We start from the raw sequence: 26,272 nt of genomic DNA on the forward strand, positions 1-26,272 counted from the left end.
ATTACTTATGACCAAGGTCAACACTTGCCTCTTGACGCTCTTCAAAGGTGAATACTAGAATTCCATCTGGCTATTTCATCCATTACAAATAGGCTTACGTGTAATAACTACAGTATAGCAATATAGTCTCATACAACTGAATAATTTTTCTCGCAGTTCATGTCCATATAGTCGCTCAAGGCTCAGTATGATGTCGAATTCCTTAACTTTACTCTGGCCTTTAACTGTTTCATTGAGCCTGTGGTGTTGGGTTAATGTTCATTTCATCATTATGATAACCATCAGCTGCTGCTTCCCTTACACTGCATCACAGCTTCTCGATGAAACCACACCAGCTCCGCTGTCCCAACCGAGCTGTGAATTCCAGGATGTTCTCTATGGCGTAGGGAGCTTGGTGCGGAAGTACGATATATGTAGGGAGTGTGTGTGTCAGGTACCAGTGCTGGGAGGGCAACCAAAGATCGTCTGTCCCGTCGCTAAGGTTTGCCAGAATCGCATTGATGAATGCCCCACTGGAGCGTCTACGATGTGGCTGATTTGTAAATGTCCTTATTGTTACAAAGGTATAACCTTTTCGTCAAAGGTTTTCAGCAGTTTCATGCAAAGGAATCCCTCTTATTGCTTGATTCGAATTGTATTGCTGCAGATAAGTCTGCATATTTCGTTTAGAACTTTGCTTGTTCCATTCATATTGTTTATAATAATATTGTTTGAACTGTCTTCTCTTTATCTTCAGTGTAACGAAGACAACATCATTAACAGTATGTCATGTACTATTGGTGTCATCTTTTCATCTCATCAGATCCTTTCATTATACACACGTACACAACATCTCCGACTTACTACTACCAGTATCATCCTGTTGCCTTGGCAACCAACCGCATCGTTGTCCACATCGAGGCAACCAATGATGCCTATCTGGCATTCTCTGCCGAGCCCCGAGATTTGCCGAAAATGTACGAGATTGTCTTGGGTGGTTGGCAGAACAAGTACAGCGTGTTGCGTCGATGCAAACAGTGTCGGGTCCTTGCCTGGGCCCCGACCAATGGTGAGTCTATCGACTCTTATTGCAACTTTTCAGCCAAATAGAAGTACCCCAACCTTATCATCCTTTTATATCCGACGCAATTTCAACCTTTAGAAGCAACAATACCGCTGTATTGTGATTCTGCTAGAAGTTATACATCCCACTAGATAATGAAATAAATTTAATTTAATCCAAACAGTTTAGGACTCATACAACTTACCAAAGTTATGCAATCATTTGACGACACTCCCCAAACAGACAACCTACACACCCTTGCATTTGTTTTCCAGATTGGGATTTTTTTTGCTAGTGAGAAGGTGGGACAAGGAACAAACCCGTATTCTTGAATGAATCTATTTTGTGCCCAAATTGAGAATTGTTGCGTACGTCATGTCTTGTGAATTGCATTGCATGATTTATTACCATTCGAAAAACGAAATCAAAAATGAGATTACTTGAAGTTCAATTTTGTTATTTCCCCTTTGACAATGCTGTTTTGTCTCTCAAACTGGTCAGCCAAGTTTAATTTTCACTTCCAGGAATTCTCCCCAACAAAGTGGATCAATCCTTCTGGATAAGGTTCGATGATGGCGTAGTTGCGATTGGCCTTACTGGATTCCCGTCTTTGTTTCAGTATCATGACCCTGACCCTCTACCTGTGCGTTACGTTGGGTTCGCAACCAGACTAGGAAGCGCCGGAACGTTCCGTTTCATCGATATGGGTAAGGCAGTTTCACCCCCGAAAATTCAGAACTAAATTGTTAATAACTAAATTGAAAATTATACCCGATACGGATTCTTACATCTACCCAACAAGTTCCTGCACTGTACAAACACTGTGAAATTTTTAGTCCAAGTTACTGTTTTTTGATCGATTTCTTTTCCAGTTTAGAAAAATGTTTTAAAATTATTCATTGAATTCTTCCTTAATTTAGACAATACCCCACCCTGCTGCTATTATGTGTTACGTGTTATCCATGTTATGCACAAAACAATATGGTCAAGGATTGTTGGTCGCCACCCTGAACAAACCGCAGCATCGCCAAGAGGGGTCAATCATTTTTCTGGTTCTTTTCAACCTTATATAGACCTTTTTGTTTCCTCTTTAGACGCTATCGAACACATCACAGTCAACTTTGAGCCAAGTGGAGGTACATTGGTACATTTTCTTCGCTATTTGATTCTCAATTCCCCTGTCAACAAAACATCAATTTTTGATCATGAATTCTTTCTGTCCGTGACTGTGTGGAACACTTTTTCAAAAAACAAACAAAAATAAAACCCTTTTATGCTCGGCATTGGGACAAATGACAATAATCCAAGGGGTCGATATAAGATCTTTTGCAAAGTTTTGTCCTACAAAAAATGGGTGCTGGCAGTTTGTACATGATAACTGATAAGTGTACGTGAGGCTGGGAGTCCATCGAGCAAAAACAAGACAGCTATCAAGAAAGACCAGTTTCCATATTACGCCAGGATTCAAAGTAAATCCTGGCTACACTGGTGGCCAAGCTTAGCAAAAGTTGTGAAACGAACAAGAAGTTATATGTGATATGAATACCCATGCCGAACAAAAAAACAACACATTACTTTTTCACAATGTTCCCCTAACAGCTGCGTATTCAGTGGAATTTGACTTAAAACTCTTCTTTCATCTATATGAAATTTCTTTCTTGACTTGATTATCATTTTAGATTTTACTGGATGTTCGCCTGTTGTGACGGTTGATGAAAAAAGTTCCCCGACTGTCATGCCTGGCCCGGTTCCATCTAACTTCGTTTTTCTGTACATTAGCTCCAACGCCGATGTCGTCGTTTCGCTATCAAACGACAAAGACCCGAGCGGCTCCGAAACGTATCGCATTTTAATTGGTCACGGCACTGGGGTCCGCTCGTCCATCGTTTATTGCAGTGAAGAAGATCAGCGCTGTGCGGAGGTCTTCTCCGCCGAAACATTCAATTTGCTCGGGCAAGACCGCATGTACGGATTTTGGCTCGACGCTGGTCAGACAGCAGAGGGCGCTATTACATTTGGCCGCGAAGGGCATCCAGCGTTTTTGAGCTTTCGTCCAGAAATAAATCTACTTAGAGAAGGTTTTCATGTATCTATCTCTGTCCATCATACTGGCTTGGCAAATGTTATTATTTGTTAATGCAAATAAAAGGACATTCTATCGTATGTTTTGTGTTTCAGAGGGATAAAAAGTTTGCAGTTTAGAGGATTTTTGCTTTTCTGCTTAAAATGAATACAAATGGCGTACCACATACCCTTTTCATAACAGTACTGCATGTTTATTGAAAGCATTTGTTTAGTTGAATTGTCCACTGTTTAATACTTTGATGCATTCCTTCTTTCCTTCCTTGAAAAATCTGGAACTGTTTTGGGTGATAAAATTAGTTTAGGTTTATACTTTGAGAGGTAGGCCTACTTTCAGAAGTGTGCAGCGTAATATTCTATTTAGCACTGGAAGCCGTGAATAAATAGCGACCGTTTCTTCACCTTCTTTAGGAAATTGATTTCTCAGGCATGTGTTACCAGTATTGAAGCCACATTGTCTCGGTTGTAAGACGCCTTCCCATAAACGTGTTTTCAGTGCTTCTTTTTTTCGTATGCTTGAGTGGTGGTGAGCGCCCACTGAACTGTTGAGGAGGAACGTGCATGCGGTAAACCGAATAGGCATCCACCAGCCTACCAAAACAATGGTAATATGAATAAGAACCAACCCAGGATTTACCAACTTGGGAAAGTTGGAATATTGTGTATATAAGGACACCATGCTCAGTAGCGTAGCTGGAGGGGGTGGGGTGGGGCAATTTCCCCCCTTCTGTCAAGTTTTGTAGGACCACCCCCTACTTCTAAGGAGAACCTGGTTACGCCACTGGTCATGCCAATCATTATGTATATTGTAACTTTTAGCCCAATATATTTCGACAGGCGCCGATTATTTCTTGATAGCGATACAAAATAAATAGCAACGCCCATGGCGGATCATCGGGAGAGGAAGCAAAACGGACACCGACACCAAAGCGGGTTTGTTTGCTTGTGCTGTGCTTTTTGTTTCTTATAAAATGAACAGAAAATGAGGAAGGGAGGGGGATTTCGTTTCTATTCCTCCTCAAACCGTATGTAAAAAGCCTCAAATACCGCCCCCCCCAGGAAAAAGGTCATGAAGGTTAATTTATTAAATCTTCAAAATAATATTCCCCCTCCCCCGAATGGCCCCGGATTCGCTCGTGTGCAAAGCGACGACAGTAAATTTCCTTTTGGGAAGAAACACGTACGTGGACGTTTCTGTTCCAATGGGGGGGACCATATTTGGTAACATTCGAACAGTTTCCAAATTAGACTTCCATCTTCACCCTTTTTTTTACCAGGAAATAAACTTGATTGTTAACTGGTACTGAAACCTGAATCTTGCGAGAGCATTTTTTTTCCGGCCGCATTTGATTATATTAAAAAGCACGATTGGAAAGTTTTGTTATGGAAGACATGCGAGTTTGAAGGCTGATATTTTACCCTTACTGTCGATGCATCGCATGCTTTCCTCTGAGTACCAATCCTTAGTCGCTAAAATTGTACCGCACTGCTTTATTCCACTAGTTTCGCGAATGTAAAGAAATAGTTTTTGGAGTTATGTTATGTAAAGAATTAAAATACGTCACATTTGGAATTTTTAATTGGAAATTGGGGTTGACAGGTTCGGTCAGGGAGAAACCCCTTTAGGGACTCGAGGCTGGTACCCAAGATGCGCTGGGATGCTTTGCCATCGAATTTAGAAGGGAACCAGCCCAGTGTGTGACTCATACCAGATCGCACACCCGGACTCAGTGCACTGCGTAAACTTATACGGAAGTGAGAATCTGTAGTGCTCGGAGTCGTAGCACCATACACAAAAACGAAACCAAATCTGTGACGGATGCATTCCTAAAGTGGCAATTTCGAATTCATTTGCACCGAACTGAAAGCATAATTTCTCGACAGTCTTATCACAGTTGCTGTCTGGTGCATTAGGCCTGTTAACTATGGGTTTCAGCGGCAATGAAAAGCCGGAGTTGCTGTCGGATGCCGTGGTATGGAAGACCTTTTGAAGTAGGGAATCCTTGACAAGCTGTGCTGGCTGTCACTGTGGAAGGTCGATCGAGGGTGTGACGACACGGCAGGGAAAACGCTACACAGTGTCGCCATCCTAGTGGGACTCTCCCAAGACAGGATTCTGTAATTCAGCGACATTTCAGGTCTTTTCATGGCCAAGCAAGATGATTTCGGGTATGTCACTTGTTAATATTTACGAGCAAGGGATTAATTATTGTTTTAATGTATGTTTTGTTGGATGTACAGGTACGTCGTCCATCAAGGCGTCATGATTATGATGATCATGCCAGTCGAAGACACAACGAATCTAGCTCCAATGCTGGAACTTAATACATGTATGCCAGCGTGTAACCCTCGATGCATCAGGTTGCAAAGTGTTAATATAACCTGAATCTGTCCAAAAAAAAACAGCCTTCTGGTTTGATGAGAATTTAGTATTATTGGTTTGATAGCAAGTTATTTTCTTGTGTGGTAAATGCATCATTAAACATGTTAAAAACATACATGTGGACTACCCCCAGAACTCTGGGGTCTGACGTCTGCCCCACTCCCACAGCGGTGCGGACATCGGACCCCACAGTTCCGGGGGTAGATGTGGACTGGATACATGTAGGCCTGTTGTTAGTGTTAAGACAAAAAGATTTGTCCCAACCATGGAGCTATTAAAACACGTTTGGGAATGTCCCAATTATAAGAGTGCGGTTGGGTGGGCCCAACTATGGCACAGAGGGACTTGCAAGGCTTATTTGTATAGATCTATAGGCAACTCACTCTTGCAGAACCCTGACCATACATGTATGTAGTTTTCATTTGTCATGAATGAAATGCCAGGTTGAGATGAATTCTGAGGAAATTTCATGATCATCATGATCATCTTCCCTACAATGGTATCTGCTATCAGGAAGCAATAACATGTCCTAAAGAGTCAAATTTAGCAAGGAAAATAGTGAAGCATTTATATATACGTTACTTTGGGAGACATAGCCTTTTAGCGACAGTTTGTTTTTAAACTATTATGTTCTCCTGGGCGGCCCGCTGTGTCTTGTGATTGTCTTTTTGCATGTTCAATTGCCCCAAATAAATATGATTATGATTATTTAAAAAATATGTTGAAGTTTTCAGACCAGTCTCGTAGGATTTGTGATGTTCCTGTGTGGAACTTTTTCTGAATTCTGTCAGTTATGAGACTACCGTAGGTTGAGAAATTTTCTACAGAAATTCCCTGACTATGCATGTAGTTGGGAGTGTCCCAACTATACAAAAACTTGGGGACTGATGCTGTAATGGCACCTAGTTAGGATAAAAACAGGCCTGTCTTTCTGTGAAGCGACTAGCACAGCCAACTCAATTTTGCATTCAATTTGGTGTATTCTTTTCATGTCATAGTCATGTTTTTCCTAAAGTGGCTGCGAAAACTATAGTTGGATATAAGTACAAAAGTAAACGAATAATTCACAAAGTGTTAAAACTCCTACGCAGCTGTTAAAATACCAAATAATAATACTTATGCATACTACTAAATATACTAAATGGAAACACAGCCCTGTATCAAATTAACCCTAACAATCTCCAACCAGTTAAACTTAAACAACAGTAAGGTGGTTTTTTTTTAGGGAAAATTTTTACCGATTGCTACGTGTACATGGTGTTGGATTTTGACTAAATAGATAGGGCCTGCTGTTGGCCTGCACTTACCCTGTTGAATTTTGACTGACTGGGTACTGTGGCCCTCTCGCTTTTTACCATCAGGACTTTTAAATGAGGGGAGACTCTCCTCAATTTCTTGAGTACCATTTTATTTTAAAGGTAATGTAATGATGGGAAGCTTCCCATTGAAATGTACATGTATATGTAACATGATGTAATTATTACCATAACAAGGACAAATTTATGCCATCACTGGTAGCTTACCACAGTGATTCCAGCAGCCGGGGATGGATATGCAGCATGATGGTGTGTGAGTTTGTTTGAATAGGTACTGCCTGTCCATACTCTTTGTACTGTGCAATGGGCCTGCTGTACCCAATCAAACAAAATCACACTGGTAAAGACCTGTTGGAGTTTGTGTGATTGGGTACTGTTGCAGAAGGAGGTACTGTCGAAGTCTGTGGGATTATTACATGTAGGTATCGTAAGGTAAGAGTTTGATTTCAAGGTGTTGGAGTTTGTGTGATTAGGGAGGGATACCACTAACAGTGCCTGGGCAGTTAGGGTTAATGGGACAAATGTCCATTTTGGATGAATTTGAGAAAAATAAAACACCAACCAAAAGGTGATTTTTTGCAAACTCTGGTTGCCTATACAAGTTGTACCGGAGAGTGGTAGGTAAAAAAGAAGGCCTCTGTTTTTGACATCATTAGACGCATAGCATTCTGCCAGCCGAGCTTTCCGATTCAAAAAATCACAGTTCCTCTGATTTCCTTTAAAAAAGAGAAGATTTTCACCATACACAATAATTATAGTTATGGTGATTCTAGTTTTTGTTTGGCTACTTTCTAGTTTTACATATATTTGATTGTTGTAGAATTTCAAAAGATTCTGCTACATGTAAAGTCACAGACTTGATACCACATTCTTTTCACAACTTTTCTCTGAAAAACTATTAAGTAAAATTCGGATGCATTTATTTTTCACTTACTGGACTTGAAAGTTAAGGTCAGTGGGTGGCTGCGTATGCAGATTTCAGAAATCTGCATCCACATCTCATGGAAGAGATGCCCTCTGCATGTTCCAACAAAGGCTATGATGATACCAAACATATTTTTATTCTCAAAAAGTTCATCTGACAGTTCCTGGGTATTTGCTATGGGTTGCTGCATCATGTTATGGCAAGTGTTTCATTTGAACTCATATATGAAGATAAAGGGAGACCAGCTGGACATACTGTACTAGTAAATGTGACTTTTCTGCATTCAACAGAAAAAAAATGTGTATGTAGTAATATTGCACAAGAATGTTGGCAATGTGTTGGTTCATTTGTAGACACATGTACATGTACGTACCGGTATAATCTCAAGTTCTACCATTCAGTTTCCGACCAATGAACATTGAGTGGTTGATGGAACTGGTTCATTGAATTAAATGGATGTACATAAACAGTCATTCATTAAATGGACATTGCACAGTGCATGAGCAACTTGGCAAGCATTTCACTTACAAATTGTTTTCAAAAGGTGCACATGTGCTGCTGTTGGTTATTTTTAGTGGAATCATACTCTAACACACAGTCTTTATTCATGAAAATGTAACTGAAAGACTTCCATATGTATGTAGTTTACATACATGTATGTGTACATGTACCTTGTCTCATTTACATGCTATCGATAAATAAATACATCGTAAATCATTGTAATGGATGGATGATGCATGAGCTCTTTCAAGGGCAGTCCATTCCACTTTGTTTAAGGTCATTTGTGAAACCTTCACTTCAACTGAAGGTCTAGAGATTATCTCAGGAAGAGTTTCATATACGTGCATTAAACTTTGTCCTGTGTTTGGTACGATATATCAGCCATCAGAAAGCGGTACCATAAATAATAATAATGACGTTTATATAGCTTTATTTCAAATTTTATGTCAAGTGGCACTTTACAATATTAAAACATGCCGGAGGAAGTATAAAGATTATAAGTAAAGACAAAATACACATCAAAATCATCAAGACAGGCTGGTCAAAAAATTGTCAGTCAAAGGGGAAGCTTTACAACATTAAACCATACACAGATTAAAAAACAATCAGTGATGAGAAATGAAAAACATTAAATGTTACAACTTTAGCAGATCATAGCGGTAGTAAATGTTTCTTTGAAAAGGTAGGTTTGAAGATTTGCCTTAGAATCAGTAAAAGTTTTCACTTGACTTAATGGCACATGTACCGAGAAGTATTGTAAGCATATATACTTAGAAAATAAGATTTTGCAGACTTGTCTTGTAGGGTTTGCGCCCAGGGTGTCAAGTGTGTAGGGCTCTTTCCCTTAGAATGTTTCTCAGACCAATCTCCTAGGGTTTGTACACGGGGTGTTAAGCGATGTCTCTGTGTAGAAGTCTTTCCGTCATCATCTCCTTCAGTGTCTTACTGACCAAGTAAGAGGTTCTAGCAAAGGATGGGTCTATTGACTGCTTCAGGAATATCAAACTTTATCATTCCACTGCCAAAGATTGCAGATGTCATACATGTACATGTACATGTAAGTAAGTACGCAGACCAGAAGCCACACTTTCAGATAGGACCTTGATACCAGTTCCTTTAATGTGGTAAATACCAGAAGCACAACTAATACTATTTACATACTGTACCATGCTATTGCCTGCAAGTTCAGTAGATTTTAAAAAGGCAGAAATGGTCAGGAAAAGCATGATACTGCAACTAGAGAGCAAAATGTTGAGCTAATGATGCACACTGGGGTTTGATTACAACTTTATTCATGTTGTCCAGTGGCCTGTATCATGCACAATTATCAGTATTGCACACTTCCTACTTTCCTTTTTTTTTTTAAACAATGAAACCGCAAAGACATACAAAGTCATTTAAGGCAGTAGGTTGTCTTTTATGTCCACATCTCTGGCACAAACACATGGCACACCCTTCTACTGTATTCTAGGTTTCTGCAGCCTCATTCTGTGTGGGGGTTTATAGAGCTTGGCCAAGTCGTGTCTGAATTACTAGGCTGTGGCTTGAAATTACACACGAGTCAATGGCAGTGCCTGCAGCCACAACGCATGGAGTCATGTAATGTCAAGTCACAACCAAGTACATACATGTACCTGTAACTGAACATGTGTACATGTGTACACGTTGAAGTCCCAAAGTTCCTTTTTTATTTGGCTTGTGTGAGTAATGATTCAAATTGTTACTCAGAATTTTAGCCAGCATTTGAAAACTGGGTCATCAAATTTGCCTGGAATTAAGAAAAAGGGTCTCCAAGTGTGTGCATTTACTTAATGAAAAATGTGTGTGTGGTACATTTGTAGCTTACGGAGGGTCCAAAAGATGCTGAAATGCACAGCTAAGGAATGTGGAGGGAAGAAATGAGATACATGTACCATAAATATAATCTTGACTTCAAAGGAATGAAGAACACACTGGCAATGTTAGGCTTGCTAGAAGTACATACATCCCTAACAAAAAGTTCATGCAGTTAGTATATTGAACTCGATCATTTGGGGAAAATGCACTTCCTTTTCATGTATACTGGTACAGTATTTATCTCTCTTCTGTTACGGAATGCTGTGCATTGATTGGCACTGTCTCTAACGAAACCCTTCAGAGGGACCTTTCTGTCTGTGGTTGTCGACAGTCTTATTTCTTGTGTTTGAGCAATCAAGCATCATTTGTGTATGGACGTATGGAATGAAAGTTTGCCACAGACTATCCATCACACCAGAGATTTTCTTTTCACTGAATTGGCTGTGGTGATTCATTGTGACTCATATTATGAAATGATAATACTTTTTACATTGCAATGTATTCATACCAAATTTTGGACAAGTGTGCTTCTAGGGAACACTGGCGGTGAATGTATGTTGTGAGGGATAATTGTTCACACAATCACACAGTGTCTGAGTGGAATACAATGTACAATCCAGTGATTGATAGTAAGTTGATTTATATTAGGCACAGCCAGCCCTACCCCACCCTCCAAATCTTATTTTCTGTGGTTGTATCAACAGCCCTTGTGTAGTTGACTTTTTGATCTACATGTGTGTAAAATTATTTTGTCTTTCAAATTTCAGGTGTTGGAGCAAGGGTAACCTGGCTGGCACTGGATTGATAACACAGTTTGAACCAGATTGTGGGAATTTTCATAGGTTTCCATAACCATTTTTCTCCTAAAACCCAGGTGTATATCGGTACATGTACATGTTGTACCGGGTACCAGTTACTACTTTCTTACTGTGTGGAGCAAGACAAAAAACCTGTTCCACTACATGCAGGTGGGTTCCACTACATGCAGGTGGGTTCCACTACATGCAGGTGGGTTCCACTACATGCAGGTGGGTTCCACTACATGCAGGTGGGTTCCACTACATGCAGGTGGGTTCCACTACATGCAGGTGGGTTCCACTACATGCAGGTGGGTTCCACTACATGCAGGTGGGTTCCACTACATGCAGGTGGGTTCCAGTGTCTACAAACAATCAAGGAAGGTTCTTGTCATGAACAGTTGTATCATTTTAAAATTCAGTCCAGTGAACTGGGCCTTGAGAGGCCTTTGTGTGTGCCATTCTGTCTGCCGTTCTTGACCCATCAGGGACCCATGGATGTCCATATACCGGGTAAGGCAGAGGAAGTGTGTTGTAATCAGCTGTTTCAGTGTCATCTAATGCTGCTTTCCTGTAGTGGTCCATAGATAACATTTTTTGTCTTGCAAAGACAATCCCTTTCATCTTGGATGTGCATGTATTGTACATGTATACATTGAAACCTGTGTACCGGTACATTGTAAGCTCTGCATGTAGGTACATGTACATGTATATGTACATGAAATATACTGGCACCGGTAAATACATAGATATATACTGTACATGTACAAGTACGTATAACTGGTACATGTACATTGTACATGTGTTTCAACTTTCAAATGAAACCTACATTTACTTTTCACATGTCGGAGTAAACAATGGATAGACCTACTGTATGCATAAGTTCTGTCTGAGTTGGAGCACACGCATGCCACAGATGAAATACATGTAAATGACACATGATGTACATGTATGTAGGCCTAAACGGTGAAAATTTTCCCAACATTCCTTCTCTATCCAAAAGTACATGGACCGTTACATTACGTGTGTGTTATCAATTTGATTGATCTTTTCATAATCTGGTTCCACCTCCCAGAAATCCACCTGAGTTGTAGATTTACCAGTACGTGTACATAGCCGTGGTCTGATATGCTGAGGGGAGGCATTAACCCTTAACTTTGTGATACCCTTCAAAATCCACCAGACACACATGTACACTGTACATGTATGCAGTTTGGAAAAACTCCGACGGATTGAGGAAGGCAGAACTTACATTTGTCATACTTGTACATGTACATGTGCTTGGTGTTCCTTGTGCGAAGAATGTGGTGTTGGTTCCCTACTTACTGTAAGAGTGAAATTGAGAGGATTTGATCTAGATTCCTTACAAAAAACGCGAGAAAGAATTGGCTAGGAATTACATGCAATCACAACGCTTCCACATTACAAATTTACATGAATGCACGCAGCATCTGGTGGGAAAAGCACAGGGGTACCTCATGCAAGCACTTTTTTTTTTTACGTTTGCAACCAAAATTTAGCCATGAATACTGTACATGTAACCTTTGTAAATTGTAAAAGGTATGGGCAATTGTCACCATGTGGATGACAGGGTATGACTGCATATCCAGCTCTTACTTGGGATCATTCTGGGGGCTCATTTTCCAAGAACTTTATCCATCACTATTAATATCACTCCAGTTCGTAATCCCCAGTTGAAAATGTCATATCCACTGTACCATTTCGATGCTTACATAAACATGCCATAATTACATGTACATGTACGGTCTACCGGTAATCTTGGCACAGTGTGTGCTGGAAATTTGTCTGCAGTGTCTGAGTTTATTTATCTGTGGACGGGGTTTGTTTGCACACAGTTCGACTTGATACCAAAGCCTGTATTAGTATGGTAGACTATACAGTGTGATCAGTCTTACTTTCAAGAGTGAAAACATGAACACTGAATTATATTTAAATCCCAGGCTCATGTGTGTGTGAAAATTTGTAAGCATTCTGACGTTTTTCACAAGCATGCTCAAACAATGATTTTTTGAGAGTTTACCTTTTTTACTTTGCTTATCCTTGTTCTGTCATCATGCCCATTTTTCTCAGATCAAGCCATTCAGAAGTCGTGACACCTCAATTACTCCAATGTTGAAGGCCCAAACCATTTCGACATCTTAAACCACATGCACATATGTGTAAATTCTGTGTGCATAACTTTGTGTAGTGAAATGCTAGGACGTAAAGTCACTACTCTGTATCTCACTTTGCCTGGGGATTTATTCTTGCAACAAAATTTTATCCCTTTGGATCAGTGGCTGATACTGTGAGTGCTTAGAGGTCACACAGGATGCTGCATTCCAAAGCATCTCATAAAGCAGAGGGCTAGAAGCATCGTGATAACATGCAATTTAATGTTAGCTCATTTCACTGGTGAATGGAATTCTTCAGGAGTTCAGAATTGGAGAAGGGGACTGGATGTTTTTGGAGATGTTGGGGAGATAGAGTTAGGATGCAGGAATAAAAGCTGAGATTGCCGCAACCTCGTGTCTACATGTACTTTTAGTGCAGTGTTTGCGGCAAGGTACATTGTAATATAATGCCCATGCTTAAACATATGTATGCAGTCAATGATGCATTTATTGTACATTGTACCTGTAGACATGGTAGAACAGTGTTCAGCTCTAGAAATCTCATGGCAAAAAACCAAAGCTGTTCAAATTTCAGTTTCAGAAAAAACTACAAAAGAAAATTGGTACATACCGGTATAGGTGTACATGTAGTTTCACACAGATCATTTGATATGTATGGTACTTGTACATTGTACCGGTATACTGTACCAGTACCTTTAAGTTCCGGAAAAAAAGAGGGGTTATTAGTGCTGAAATAACATTAATCATAGAATCCAAATGCAGAGTTTTATACTGACTGTTTTATTGTTATCAAATCATGCGAGTCACGAGTTGCTCATAAAACCACCTTCCAAAAATTGCATTGATGGTGCTGACAATTCTGATCTAAAATTGCATTGATATGAGTCAGAGCAATGTGAATGGTGCACTTTCTAATTATGCTGTAGAATGTCAGGTAGGATATGGTGCGGTAATTATACATGAGATATGTGTATGTAAGCATGTGACACGTAGAACGGCGTCTCATAGTAATGTACATGTATTCCCAAGTGCCTCAATACAAAATATTTGTTCCACGATTCAGTGTGAATTATTCCCTTTCTGTATGGACAGGTGTGTATTTTTGTACATGTACATGTACCGGTACGTGGTCTTTGACCATCTACAGGTGCGTACCTGTAATTTGTGCTTGTACATTGTACCTCTATTGTTTATTTGACTTCAGCCAATCAGTGAAGTTTTCTTCATAGTCACTCGTAGTGGCATTAGTACCATTGTGTTGGTATATACTGGTACCCATCACCTAATTGCCAGGTCATTGATCATTCGGTATATTCAACGGTGTCCACTGAATACACGGTACTGTTGAACTGCATGCTAGCACAAGGGACAATCACAACATCTTAACTTCAACCTCACACCTCGACAAAAATGTTGTATTACATGTATATAGCTTTTCTTCCTCACGAGGAGTCGCGTAATGGTTCTGAACAGGGAAACTTCTTGTTTCACTGAAAAAGTAAAACAGTCGGGCTCGTACACAAACAGGGTTTATTCAGGCATTGTGTAAAACAAGTACATGTAAATGAATGTTACATACTCATGCAGTGGAAAGAATTACCATTGCACTCTAAAACATTCACCTTTTGCACTCTTGTGAGATTGTAGGAAAGACGAGTCAAAAAGCTTTATTGGCCATCTACAAGTGCATTTCCCCATCTTTGGCAATATCGGTACATGTAGTATATGTACAGGTGTACTGCATTTCCAAACGCCGGCACATTACACAGTGTCCTAAGAATGAAGGAAGCTTGTACAGTACGTGCTGATCGAACATGGTAAGACCTATATTCCTTACAACTGGCTCTTATAACAGGCGACAGTTTCTTGCAAACATGACGTTTCTAATGGTGTACCCATAAATCTACAGCACTTGTTTACCAGCAAACCATGCAAAGCTTCAAGCACCACATTTGTTGCACGCCACAATGTTGAGAATGATACAGAGTTTGGTGTTGCAGTGGATGTGCAGACAATGCAAGCTGCACCCGTGTACAACTGACTGAATGTTAATGCACGCGTACCGCGTGCATTTGACAGGTGAACATTCAGATTGGATAGAACTTGCTATGCAGGCAACCTTGCCCTGTTGTGTGTATCATACATGGAACGAGAACCGTCTAGCAGTCTAGTGAAGGTCACAGCCAGGTCGCTTGGCATGGTGGGACACATGCTCATTCCTGCAGTCAGCATTCTGAAGCAGGGTTTGCGGTGGGTGGGATCGGGAGCGTGTGGGGTTTGGTGCTGTCAGCCTGACTGGCTCCCGGCCGAGTCTTTACTGTCTCCTGCCTCGGTGTTGGTTGGATCATGTGGATAGACTTCATGTACTTGCACTTGATGAATGCCCTGTAGGTATTAGTTCAAGTTTCATGATGCTCAACATGCATGCATAATGCACATCTCAGACACTTTTGGATATGCATTCATTGTGGTCGCATAACCATAACTTGCTGGCACAAAAAACATGCCAATATATTGTTTTGAAAGTCCATAAAGTACATGTACATCACCCAGAAAGGAGCTCACTCGAAAGATGATGTGGCTTGACCACAGGTCGACACACGAATTAAAACCTTGATGGAGCTCATCTTCAAATTAGGGGTTTCATAAAGATTCTCACTTGCATTGAGAATTTGATTGATTCGTCTTGGAGCATTTTAACAGTTTGTTTCATTAATATCGTCAAAATGCATGAATTGCCAAATTAATCTATTTGCATTTATGTTCTGTGTATGCACTTACTAGCAGTTGACAAGTTGATTGAAGTACATACATGTACATGGACTGCAAATGACTCATACATGTACTTACATGTAGAGCATACTTTTATGTACTTGTACATGTATCTGATTAATTGAATAAAATGCATGCACACACGTGCATTCTACTTAGTACATTGAAATACACAGGTCATTGCACTCTTACCGTCATGCAAATTGGCATCTACGATACATGTACGTACCCGGTACACAAAAATCAATCAAGCTTCATGTTTTACTTTTGTCACTCAACAGAAATGCAAGTTTTTGATGTCAGATCAAATATTTGTGCTGCAAATTTGCAGAAGTTGAACACATCTCACCTCGAGCGAAATTTTGCTGCAAATCTTTTGTGACGTCAGACTCGCTCTGCTTTCACATACATCTGAAGTGCAGGTAAACCGGCGTTTATTAGACTGTACATGTACAGCTACTCATGAGAACAGAAAATGGTCCATTTCAAATGTTTATGCATGACCAGTGATAGGCCTCACAAAGCATGTCATTCAGGTACCGGTATTTACTGGAATGACATCAATGTCAATAAGACCCCTGAATGTTCTTGCCAAAGAAATGAAATTTGCAACAGCGTAAATTTGACGTGTCAGGATATCACATTTGGGTTATTCTGTAAATTCAGGGTCCAAAAGTGTGACATTTTGTTTCCCTGTTACACCGGGCCTGCATAATTTTACAGGGAATATCACTGAAATTGATCTTAAATGATTTCTGTTTGTTTGGCAGGTAATTTGCATTGCTCGTGGATATTCAAGAACTGTTCTGAATTTACATATTCATATGTAAGATGTGATAGGGACACACAAAAAATTGGACCCCTAATTTATAAAATGACCCATTTGAGCGTATTTTCCAGGGTAAATCTTTTATTGGTTACAGCACTTCACATCATACAAATAGTGAACAGCGGCTAAAAACTGAATCTGCTTAAAGCCTGTACATGTACAGAAACTGAAGGCATTCCTGTCATCGATGAATTATTGTGGAACTGTTTTTGACTTAATTTTTGAGTTAAGACAGTTCTGTTGTAAAACCTTGGAAAGTTTCTTTTCGACTAATATTTTCATAGATACTGTACATGTATGCACATGTACTATGCACTTGTAGGTGTGGCATACCGGTACATGTACATGTACTAGTACATCTTTTGGTCATGCATGCCCAAGCACCATGACCCTTCCGGCCTGTGATGAGTTACCAGATGTGGGTCCTGTTCCCCTTGGTCTGCACAGATGTGCACTAGTGACCTAATTTCTAGTCTGTGCATATCATGTGTAATTCTACCCCTTATGTACATACAGTATATCATTACTGGAAAACTGGTTGATTCATACATGTATGTATCTATACATGTACATGTATGTACTAAAAACTCCAATTTTTATACAGTCAGTTTCTGTAGAAAGGGAATTGAAAAGAACTGGCTGTAAAAATCACTTTTGTATTTAACTGACTGGAAGAAATCAAACCGTGAATTCAGAAATGGAGCTCCGGGTTCATGGCTTCTACAGCATACCTCACTTCTTAAGCATAGTGAAAAATGATTCATTTGTAAGCTCCAAATGCACAAGTGAGTTTACTCTCCAGTGAACCCTTTTCTGTTTCCACAACTATTAATATTTTGCTTCCTGGTACATGTACAAAGCAATTACTTTCTCAGAAAATCTTTTTATCAATTGAATTGTCATCAAACATTCGTGGAACCATTTTCGCTGCATCTCAATGATAAAGGAATTCAAACTACAGGTTGTTTTTATGTGGATATACCCGCATTACACAAATACTGGTTCTTGTAGAAGAGAAAATAATGTTGTAATTATAATTACTAAAGAATGACGTTTTCTTTCCTTTTCACTTGTACCGTAGGCTGTATGTAGATCGATGATGATTATTTCAATTTCAGTTTTGAAATACTCACATTTTTTATTTTAGTTTCAAGTGCATACTTTACACATAGCATGTACATGCACACGAATATCTAAAAGGTTAGCTTCGCTTGAAATTTAAGATTCTGCCAGATACTAACTGCGCGGATTATAAAGAATAAAGGGGAATTTTTCAAAATAAATGAGCTAATTACATCTTAATAAAGTGATGTCTGCTTTATTGCATTGAGCCCTACACTGATTTAACCCTTCTGATACTAAAAAGGATTTACTAAAAGCAAATTATAAATCTTTTTCAAAATAATCAAAATCAATACAATGTATGTACCAGTAAGTTATCGTCTTTTTTAATTCAAAGTCAATATTGTTACACTCAGAGGTTGAATAATTGGACAGCTGGGAAACCGTCAAGAAATTGGACATGTCAGTGAACGTGTACGCAGAGAATGTTTCAGCACTGGGGTACATTCATGCACAGATCTGGTGGGAATTGACATCAGGGAAATGTACTCTCTGTGCTCTAGTAAGTAGGCCACACGGCTGCCTCCATAGTTCATGCAGATAAGCCATTCCCAGGATGGGTTTGACTTATGGGGAGAGAGAGTTCATCACTTGAGATGGCTCACGGTCAAAATGTTGAAAACATGAACATACATGTATCTTGATGAGATCCTCCAACCCCTGACCTGACAGTGCCCTTTAGCTGAATATTAATTTAGTCGGTTTCATAATGAGTCAAGTCACAAGTTAGGGTGCAAGGACTGAAGTTGCCTAAACATACATGTACATGTAGGATGGTCAATGACAACATTGGATATGATCATTTAGAATGTACATGTACATGAAGCTTGTGTCTTGATTTGAGACTACCCGTTTCATGTGATAGGCTGGTCCCCTGCTGTGGCAATAATAAGTACACATATACTGTATGTGTGCAGGTAGCCAGTAGCCACCCATTACTACAATCAAGCACTGGTGTAATGCCATGTCTCAGGGCAAGCACAAGTGACGACTATACATGTACATGTACAGTAATGAACTAAAGTTGGACAAACACCAGCCAAATACTGTATATGTAGTCGACCATTTAGGACCAGGCCCATAAATAGGGTCGCACCGCTGGTTATCAATAGCAGATTAGCTGCGGGAACCATTCACTTGAAAAAAATTCTACCGGATTCGACCATGTACATTGTACGCTGCGAAAATCGCAGCCAATGGTGAAATGTGAGTAACGATGAAATTTTTACAAAATGACTGACTAGGGTCTTTTAAGTGTAACAGAATTGCTCATGGGCAGCCAAATAGCAATTAACTGATGGTCGTTCCATAGTTCTGAACTTGCCCTAAGATTTTCCTTCTATTTTTAAATGCAGCATTCATGTGTACATTGTTCCTTAAACAGTCAGCATAAAGTCATTCATAATTGGTTGTAAGTAAATACATAAAAACCCAAAATATTGAAAAACTTATGCAGAATTGTAAGTTTTGCAACATGTACAAAGAGAAGCAGTACATGTAGGTACATGTACATGTATATTGCCAGTATACCGGCATGTGGATATTGATGACAGTCCCTAAAACTCAGCGAAAAAAGCTTGGAAAACTTCGGCCAGTTTTAGAAATGTTCGGAGATAGGAGGAATGTATTTCCCAATTTTTGTCACGACTATGATGGCTAATAGACTTGTGAACAATTCTCCAAAAATTGGTTCAACATAATCCACTTATCAGCTTATTGAGATGAGTGCTTGTCATGTGGTCAAAAGTTATACATGCACTGTACACTTTGGTCTTACATGTATTTCACAGACCTGCTTAACAATTAGCAGAAAGTTGTGCTTACTTATTAAAAGAACAGCCGAAAAATTTGTTCATCTTAATTAAGCACTATTTTATTGTGGTGCTTGGCCTGGTGGTGCTTACAGTCGCCAACGCACAGAAATTTTCATTGTTTTGTCACAACATTTTAAAGCAAATTTTTCCTTCAATGTACGTTGTGAGTGTGCCTTTCTGCTGTGCTCAATGGTCTTCACATATACACAGAATCTCTGCGTATCATGTGCCTAGCAGCACCTTGAAATCGGGCTGCTGTCTGGAAGTGTTTCATAATGATTTCATGACTGTGTAGATTTCTTTTCTGCAGCCGTCACGTCTACATCCAGTTTATTTCCATGGAAATGTAAATAAAATGTGATACTAGAGAAGATAGTCTGAAAGATCAGGTATAAAAACTGAATGGTCACCTGGAATAAAGTTGTAAAATTGTAATCCAACTCTCTCAGTCAAAGTGAGCTTTCAACCTAAACTGGTTTGGTTAAAGCATCAGAGGAGTGTGATTCATGCCCAATTATCACTACAGATATGGTTACTTACATGTATGTTGATTGGATGAATTACGTAATGTACACTGTACATGTATCTGTAATACAATACATGTACCGGTACCCTATCCATACCGGTATGTGTGGGCCTGTCTTCCTGAATCCGTACTATTGGCTGCCTTTGTTACTTGAATCTTACAGTCACTGAGTTTAGAAATGATGTCACAGTTTTTGTGGGATAGATATGGATATTCAAAGTTCCTGCATTTTCAATTGACATACAGTGTATGTACAGTATATGACACATTCATTCACATACATGTGATCAGATGGCTACTGCTTTCCATAAGCAAAGAGTTTGATGTGTACCAGTTCATGCGTGTACTGGATACATATATGTGTAAATGTTCCGTACATCTGGGTTCAATCAACTTCGCTGTCTTGTTCGCTTACTGTGTGCTGTGCTTCTTGCCAAATAGGAAATCATTATATTGTTGTCTGGAAGACAAGGATCAACTCCATGTGTGCACATTTTAAAGGGATGTAACCATTTGAGGTTGGAATGGAATCACAACAGTTTGCCTCTGTGGCACATCTGGTTAAGCTTTTCACGTCCTTCAGTTGTAAGTACCGGTACTGTACATGTATTTAATGTAAAGTTGCTCCGTAGATGGAAAATCCTCACTGGTTACTTGCACCGGTACATGTACCTGGTACATTTATCGCGCAGTATACCAGTTTTACATGTACATGTATGTACATGTAGCTAACAAACTGTACCATGTTTTCCATTTGCTAGAAACCATCCATCGTCCATTCTCAAATACGCTCGTGAACAATTTAGATGCCAAAGCCGATAAACGATAATTTTACAAAACTTTAGAAAATCCCTCCGCCTACTTAATTTTTTCACAGATCAGTTTCAGTTGCATTTGATTTAAAAGTCTTGAGGGATTCCAAGAAATGATGGAATGGACAGCCCCCTTGTATTCCCATTAAAGTGCTCTGTTTACTGGTCATTTTTTTAATTTGATCTTTTTTAAGGACTAAAATGGATTTTTTTTTAAAAAAGCCTCCATTACAACCCGTTGTCAGTTGTAGAGGTTCTTGAAGTTATGCAATGATGGCACGTTTACATGTCATGATGTAATTCAAGGGTGGGACGGTTACACCTTTAAACAGTTCCAAATACAGATTTTCCCAAACGTTCAAATGGAACCACCACTTTTAGAGGTTTGACGTTATGATTGATGCAATCTGGCATTCATTTTGATTGTAAACAATGCATGTTACATACAGTTTGTAAGTCTGTTTTCTCCCTTTTGGCATGGATGAGAAAAAAAAAAGTGGATTCTACAGCAGCACGTGCAAATATTGCTTGTTTTAAATGCCCCAACATCAATCTACATTTTCACAAAGGTTAGACCGTGTGCATTGTTGAACTATGTTATGACTGTATGGGGGTATGTGTACATGTACATGTGTCTCAAAATACCGAGGTACGTTTAGGTGGAAGCGAGCTCTGTAAAGTGTCGGCTGAATGCTTAAATGGTATAGGAAAGTTTTTGTATTTACATATCCTAAATGTCCACCCTGAATGTAATTCAAAGAAATCAAACCAGTTTTGCTTACATGTACATGGATGGACGTGCCAAGTACAATGTATGGCTTTCTAATAGGGTATACCATGCATGCATCATTGTACTTGAAGTAACCAAGATACGTGTACAGTACTGAAAAACCGCATTCCTGAGAAAATTATATAGTTTATCATGGATCATGTACCAACATGAATATTATGCACACATTTTTGTACATACAAGTACACATGTAAAGCCTATTGGAATTTTTAAACGGTAAAAGCTCATCTAATACTGTTTGTTTCTGGAAATTGTATTCGACATCTACCGACCGGTAGATCCTTCATGAATTACATGTACATGACACATTTCATGCCTGCATGTACAGTGTACCGGACCACCCCTACTTACAGTAGCTTTCGTCAAGTTGGGACATCTCTCTGTCCCCACAACATTTTAGGATCCCACAGAATCATTGTCATGGAAAGGTTACATGTGCCCATAACTACTGAATGCATGTAACTTGTATACAATGTATGTACATGTACATGTATGTGCAAGCACATGTACCGATACGTGTACATCAGTACATGTAAGGGTGCTTGCACCATCAGCCCAGGTTGGACTAATGGTCCAAGAAATTTCGCATAGTGGGTGGACTTTCATACCCTGGACGTTAGTGGCAATGCAATGTAGACGTCGTACCTTGACTATTGCACCATATACTTGATATCAAATTAATCTGTGCAGCACAAAAGAGGAATAACAGTATGCTTTCATTTCTGTGACAACAAATTTGACGTTAAATGAATGTGCAGCGTTAGGTTCAGCCTAAGCACCATCGATCGTTATTATTGATATGGGTTTGATATTGCCGATGTTAGTTATTTGGTAATATTGATGTAGCGAAAATATCAGATTTTGGAGAAATATTGAAAATATTGAAATTTCGAAAACATCAATATTGAAAAATGTGTAGAAAATATAGCTACTGAAGAATGAACTTTATCAAAAATAGGAAAGTGCATCCTCACATTACCGTGGTTTCTGATAAGCCACAGCTTACGTTGGTTCTTGCACTGAGTGAAAATGTCCCCGTAGCTTATACTCCGGGTGGCTTACACAGCGACATTTGAAGGAAACATTCAGTCACCTATCTCAGTCTCGTACTCAATAATTTGTCTACATTCGCGTACACATTGCATCGAAAATATCATAAAATTTATCCTCCAAAACAGAGAATCGTTTGCTAACCAAACGTACGTAGACTAGCACCACGTGCTGATGATATCGCTATGCACGGCGTGTATTCCGTCCCATGTAGGCAACGTATGTAATACTGAAGATAGAACATGTCTCCAAAGTGAATTGGATCACACGATTATGATGTAGGGGTGTACCCTACCTTGAAAATTAAAACGAATAAAATCAAATTTGACGTATTGATAATATTGATACAAAAAAAATGATACTGTATATTGGTATCTGCCAAAATACGATATCAACGGTGCCTAGTAAGTAGGTAAGCCTTTATTTGACAGGCTATTCTCTTGGCCAATATCCAGATTGTCTCTGAAGGGTTGGATGTTTATATTCAGTCCTTATCTTATCCCTGGTGAATAATGAAGGAAGGATGTTCAGAAAGAGTCACCAGACCTTCCACGAACGAAGTTGAGCGTGATTATGAGTCGTTGCCGGAGGAAATGCATGTTCTTCTACCCGCTTTTCCTCAGGACAGAAGTTTGAAAGACTTACTATTCCAGTAGTTGCATGTACAAGTGCGCTTTGTGAATGAAAAAAGGGTAGGCTGAGATTTACAGGCTTGCTGGAGGGACCGGAGAAAGAAAGAATTGATAAATATGGCAACTTCTTTATGTGTACATGTATGTACACCATACATGTCTTACATGTAAACATAGAGTGCTGGCTGGCAAATTTCAAATGTAATAGCCCAGGTTTTAGCTAAAGGTGCATTTATTGGCAGCTACTTATCCTTAATGAAGTAGGCTGAATGTATTGCTTCCTTGCCTGTTGCTCAAGATTATAACCAAGGTTTTTAAATATTCGCTGTATCAGGGTTGTTGATTTTTTTTATTTAAAAAAAATTAAAAATCGGATTTTTTCAGATTTATTTGTTTTGTGACAAAATTAAACAAATTTGTTAAATCAAGTAATTTGATTAAATTCATAAACCACCATGACTCAGCCTTGGTAAAATGCACGCAGAATATATCTTACCAGTACATATACCCTCAGACATGTCAGAGAAGACACTTCCTTCAGAGATAAGAACATATACATACATGTATACCAGGGATAACATGCATACCTGGTTTTAAACCGAACTGTTAAGTTTTGACAAAAGTAGAGTTCGCAAGAATGTGTAGGATACTTATACCGGTACATGCATCAAATGACTAATGAGAGAGAAACATGCCATGAACAACAGGTACATACATGTACATGTGCATTTATTTTGCATGCTGCATGTACACCTGTACAAAATGCTGGTAGTCTACCTTGCTCTTGTTTGTGATCCAGCTCCACAGAGCAATGACTTAGGCTTGATTAAAAATCACTTTATTAAGGGCAATGTTAAGGACTAATGTTTCTTATCTCAATAAAATACATTTGTACTTGTAGAGATGTAAAAGGTTGATGTACACTGATATCTATTTACTATGTTAACCATGGAGGAAGGAAACAGGAGGAGTTTGAACTGCCCCGGCTTTAACATCTGTCCTTAGCCAGAGCGCAGCGAACACTTGCCACTCACCACCTGTTTCACAACCATAAGCCCCCTTTGTACCCTATGATCATTACCGTAATTTTTCACTGGTAATCTGCATCCTTAAAACATTGTACACTGCAGTATAGGAAGTTGAATATTCATGCCATCGATGGTGCTTGGTATGATCTGAAAACAACATCAAATTTAACGCTTGTGCAGTTACTTGTATTAGGCTGTGTGCCCTTTGTGTTTGTGTGCAGTCATTGCCCTTATCGAACGCTTTCTTCTGGAGTTTTGGGAATGAATAGCAAAGTTGTTTATAAGATATTGTGTTTCATTTGAATCATTAATATTATGGCATTTATACAAAAAGGTATTTCATGAGATCTCTTGAGCATTCCTTGTTTGTTATGAACTTAACTGTCCAGTGGTGGTCAACATGTTGGCCAGTCAGCCAAATTTGTACAAAGACTTTATGTTTTGGCATAGATAATGGAACAGCGTATCAAAGTAAAAAATTTATTCACAATGGCAAAAGTAGATCTAATGTTAGAGACTTTTCGCTCTCTATTCGCAAACAAAACACACAAAATATTGCTAGGATATTTGGCTAAGCTGCAGGCAGTAATCAGGCATTTTTGGAATGTTTACTATTGTTTGTCTGACCACGCAGCAATGCTCATCGAGCACTTTGAAGTGCCAGAGTTCTAACTCCTGTGTCCTTCCTCTATGGTTAAGCTCTGAAGTGGGCAATTTAAATGAAGTAAAATTAAGTCAAACATACGGACAGGGCAGTAGTGTCAACAAGCATGGCTTTTACTCTGTCAAGCTTCTAAAATATCCGCAATGCAATTGAACTCTGTTGGATGCCTTTAAAAGGATGACGCCATCCCTACGAAAGGAGTACTGTAGGCTTTTTTTTCTGCAGGATATCCACATACCATCTGTGGTGGTCTCTGTAGAAAGACAGGAAGGATGTGAAGAATGGTAACTACCACAGAACAATTACTCATGCCGGTTGAGTTTGTAATCAACCAGCAAATTGTGTAGAAGTATTATTAACGTTGGTTGTTGGTGTGAGATTAGAGGGATAGAAACACTGGTGGTGCATGAAGTACATGTACATGTAATATGGTACATGTACAGCAACATGGAAACCTGATGTTTTATTCTGGATACCAGTGACATATTTTTTAACCCTAACAGTCCTCAATCCCACTGTTCAAGAATCAAGGACTGTTATTAAGATGTCAAACTTTCATAAAGTACTGCATCGAGGCCTTTGATGAATCTACATTTAATGATGACTCGGCTATGGTGTATAACAGTACCTTTCTCAAGGGGCAAATTCTTCTAAGCCTCCTGGTGGATTTTGAAAGATCTTGGAGGTCGAAGAAAAAGGACTGAGGATGGCATTCTGGTTATTTTTTTTACACCCAATGGGAGACGAGGTGCCGTAATTTTTAACAGTGGCATAATCCTCCTACTGACTTGAGAAAATGGCATCGTGGAAATTTTTAAGTCTGTACATCCATACTGTGTTTGTACACAAATTTTTTTGTAAGAAGTTTGTTGCCTGGGCATAGGGTATTAAGGGTTAATGCATGAACCTGTAGACAAACAGTTTTATGCGTCCTGTGATTGCATGTGAGAATGATTAATGATACCAAGACATGGCTATGGCTCTTCACAGCAAACTCACGTCAATCGAAGCCATAGCACTACCGGTATTTTAACAAGGCCTGAGGCTTGACCTGAATCATGGGAGGTCATAGAGTGTCAGTTTATCTGATCTGGGGAATACCGGTATGTTTGAATTAACCAGTACCATAAAATAATCCAGGTTACCAGGAGTGGGTTGGGGGAAATCTTTGAAATAGTGAGCACTGATGTATAATGATGTAATCCAGGTTGCTGTG

The 26,272-nt window shown here is 39.3% G+C and overlaps 2 protein-coding genes across 5 annotated transcripts in view; both read left to right on the forward strand.

Moving 5' to 3' along the window:
* Positions 1-271: 271 nt before the first annotated feature.
* Positions 272-4,689, forward strand: LOC110984123 (uncharacterized). Its single transcript, XM_022243955.2, has 5 exons — positions 272-563; positions 803-1,048; positions 1,567-1,749; positions 2,137-2,178; positions 2,722-4,689. The coding sequence occupies exons 1-5, from the start codon at positions 272-274 to the stop codon at positions 3,177-3,179; spliced, it is 1,221 nt and encodes a 406-aa protein (XP_022099647.2). The 3' UTR covers positions 3,180-4,689.
* A 180-nt stretch (positions 4,690-4,869) lies between these two features.
* Positions 4,870-26,272, forward strand: part of LOC110983372 (uncharacterized) — a 58,414-nt gene continuing 37,011 nt past the window's right edge. The window contains exon 1 of one of the 4 annotated variants that reach the window (XM_022242592.2): positions 4,870-5,293. In XM_022242592.2, coding sequence (XP_022098284.2) covers positions 5,284-5,293 — 10 coding nt within the window. In that variant the 5' untranslated portion in view covers positions 4,870-5,283. Of the gene's footprint in view, positions 5,294-11,361; positions 11,396-15,257; positions 15,405-20,399; positions 20,666-26,272 lie in introns of those variants that run through there. The other 3 variants (XM_087136284.1, XM_022242600.2, XM_087136285.1) reach the window with 3 other exon arrangements.

The sequence above is a fragment of the Acanthaster planci genome, linkage group LG04 (genome assembly GCF_054643075.1).
Source record: "Acanthaster planci isolate LZ-2023a linkage group LG04, COTS_SCS, whole genome shotgun sequence".
Lineage (NCBI taxonomy): Eukaryota > Metazoa > Echinodermata > Asteroidea > Valvatida > Acanthasteridae > Acanthaster > Acanthaster planci.

Excerpts from the sequence above, each read along its gene's own strand:
- LOC110984123 (XM_022243955.2), top strand. The coding sequence starts at position 272 with ATGATAACCATCAGCTGCTGCTTCCCTTACACTGCATCACAGCTTCTC. Across the intron at positions 564-802 it reads ATGTCCTTATTGTTACAAAG|ATCCTTTCATTATACACACG; the intron begins GTATAACCTTTT and ends TCATCTCATCAG. Across the intron at positions 2,179-2,721 it reads CAACTTTGAGCCAAGTGGAG|ATTTTACTGGATGTTCGCCT; the intron begins GTACATTGGTAC and ends TTATCATTTTAG.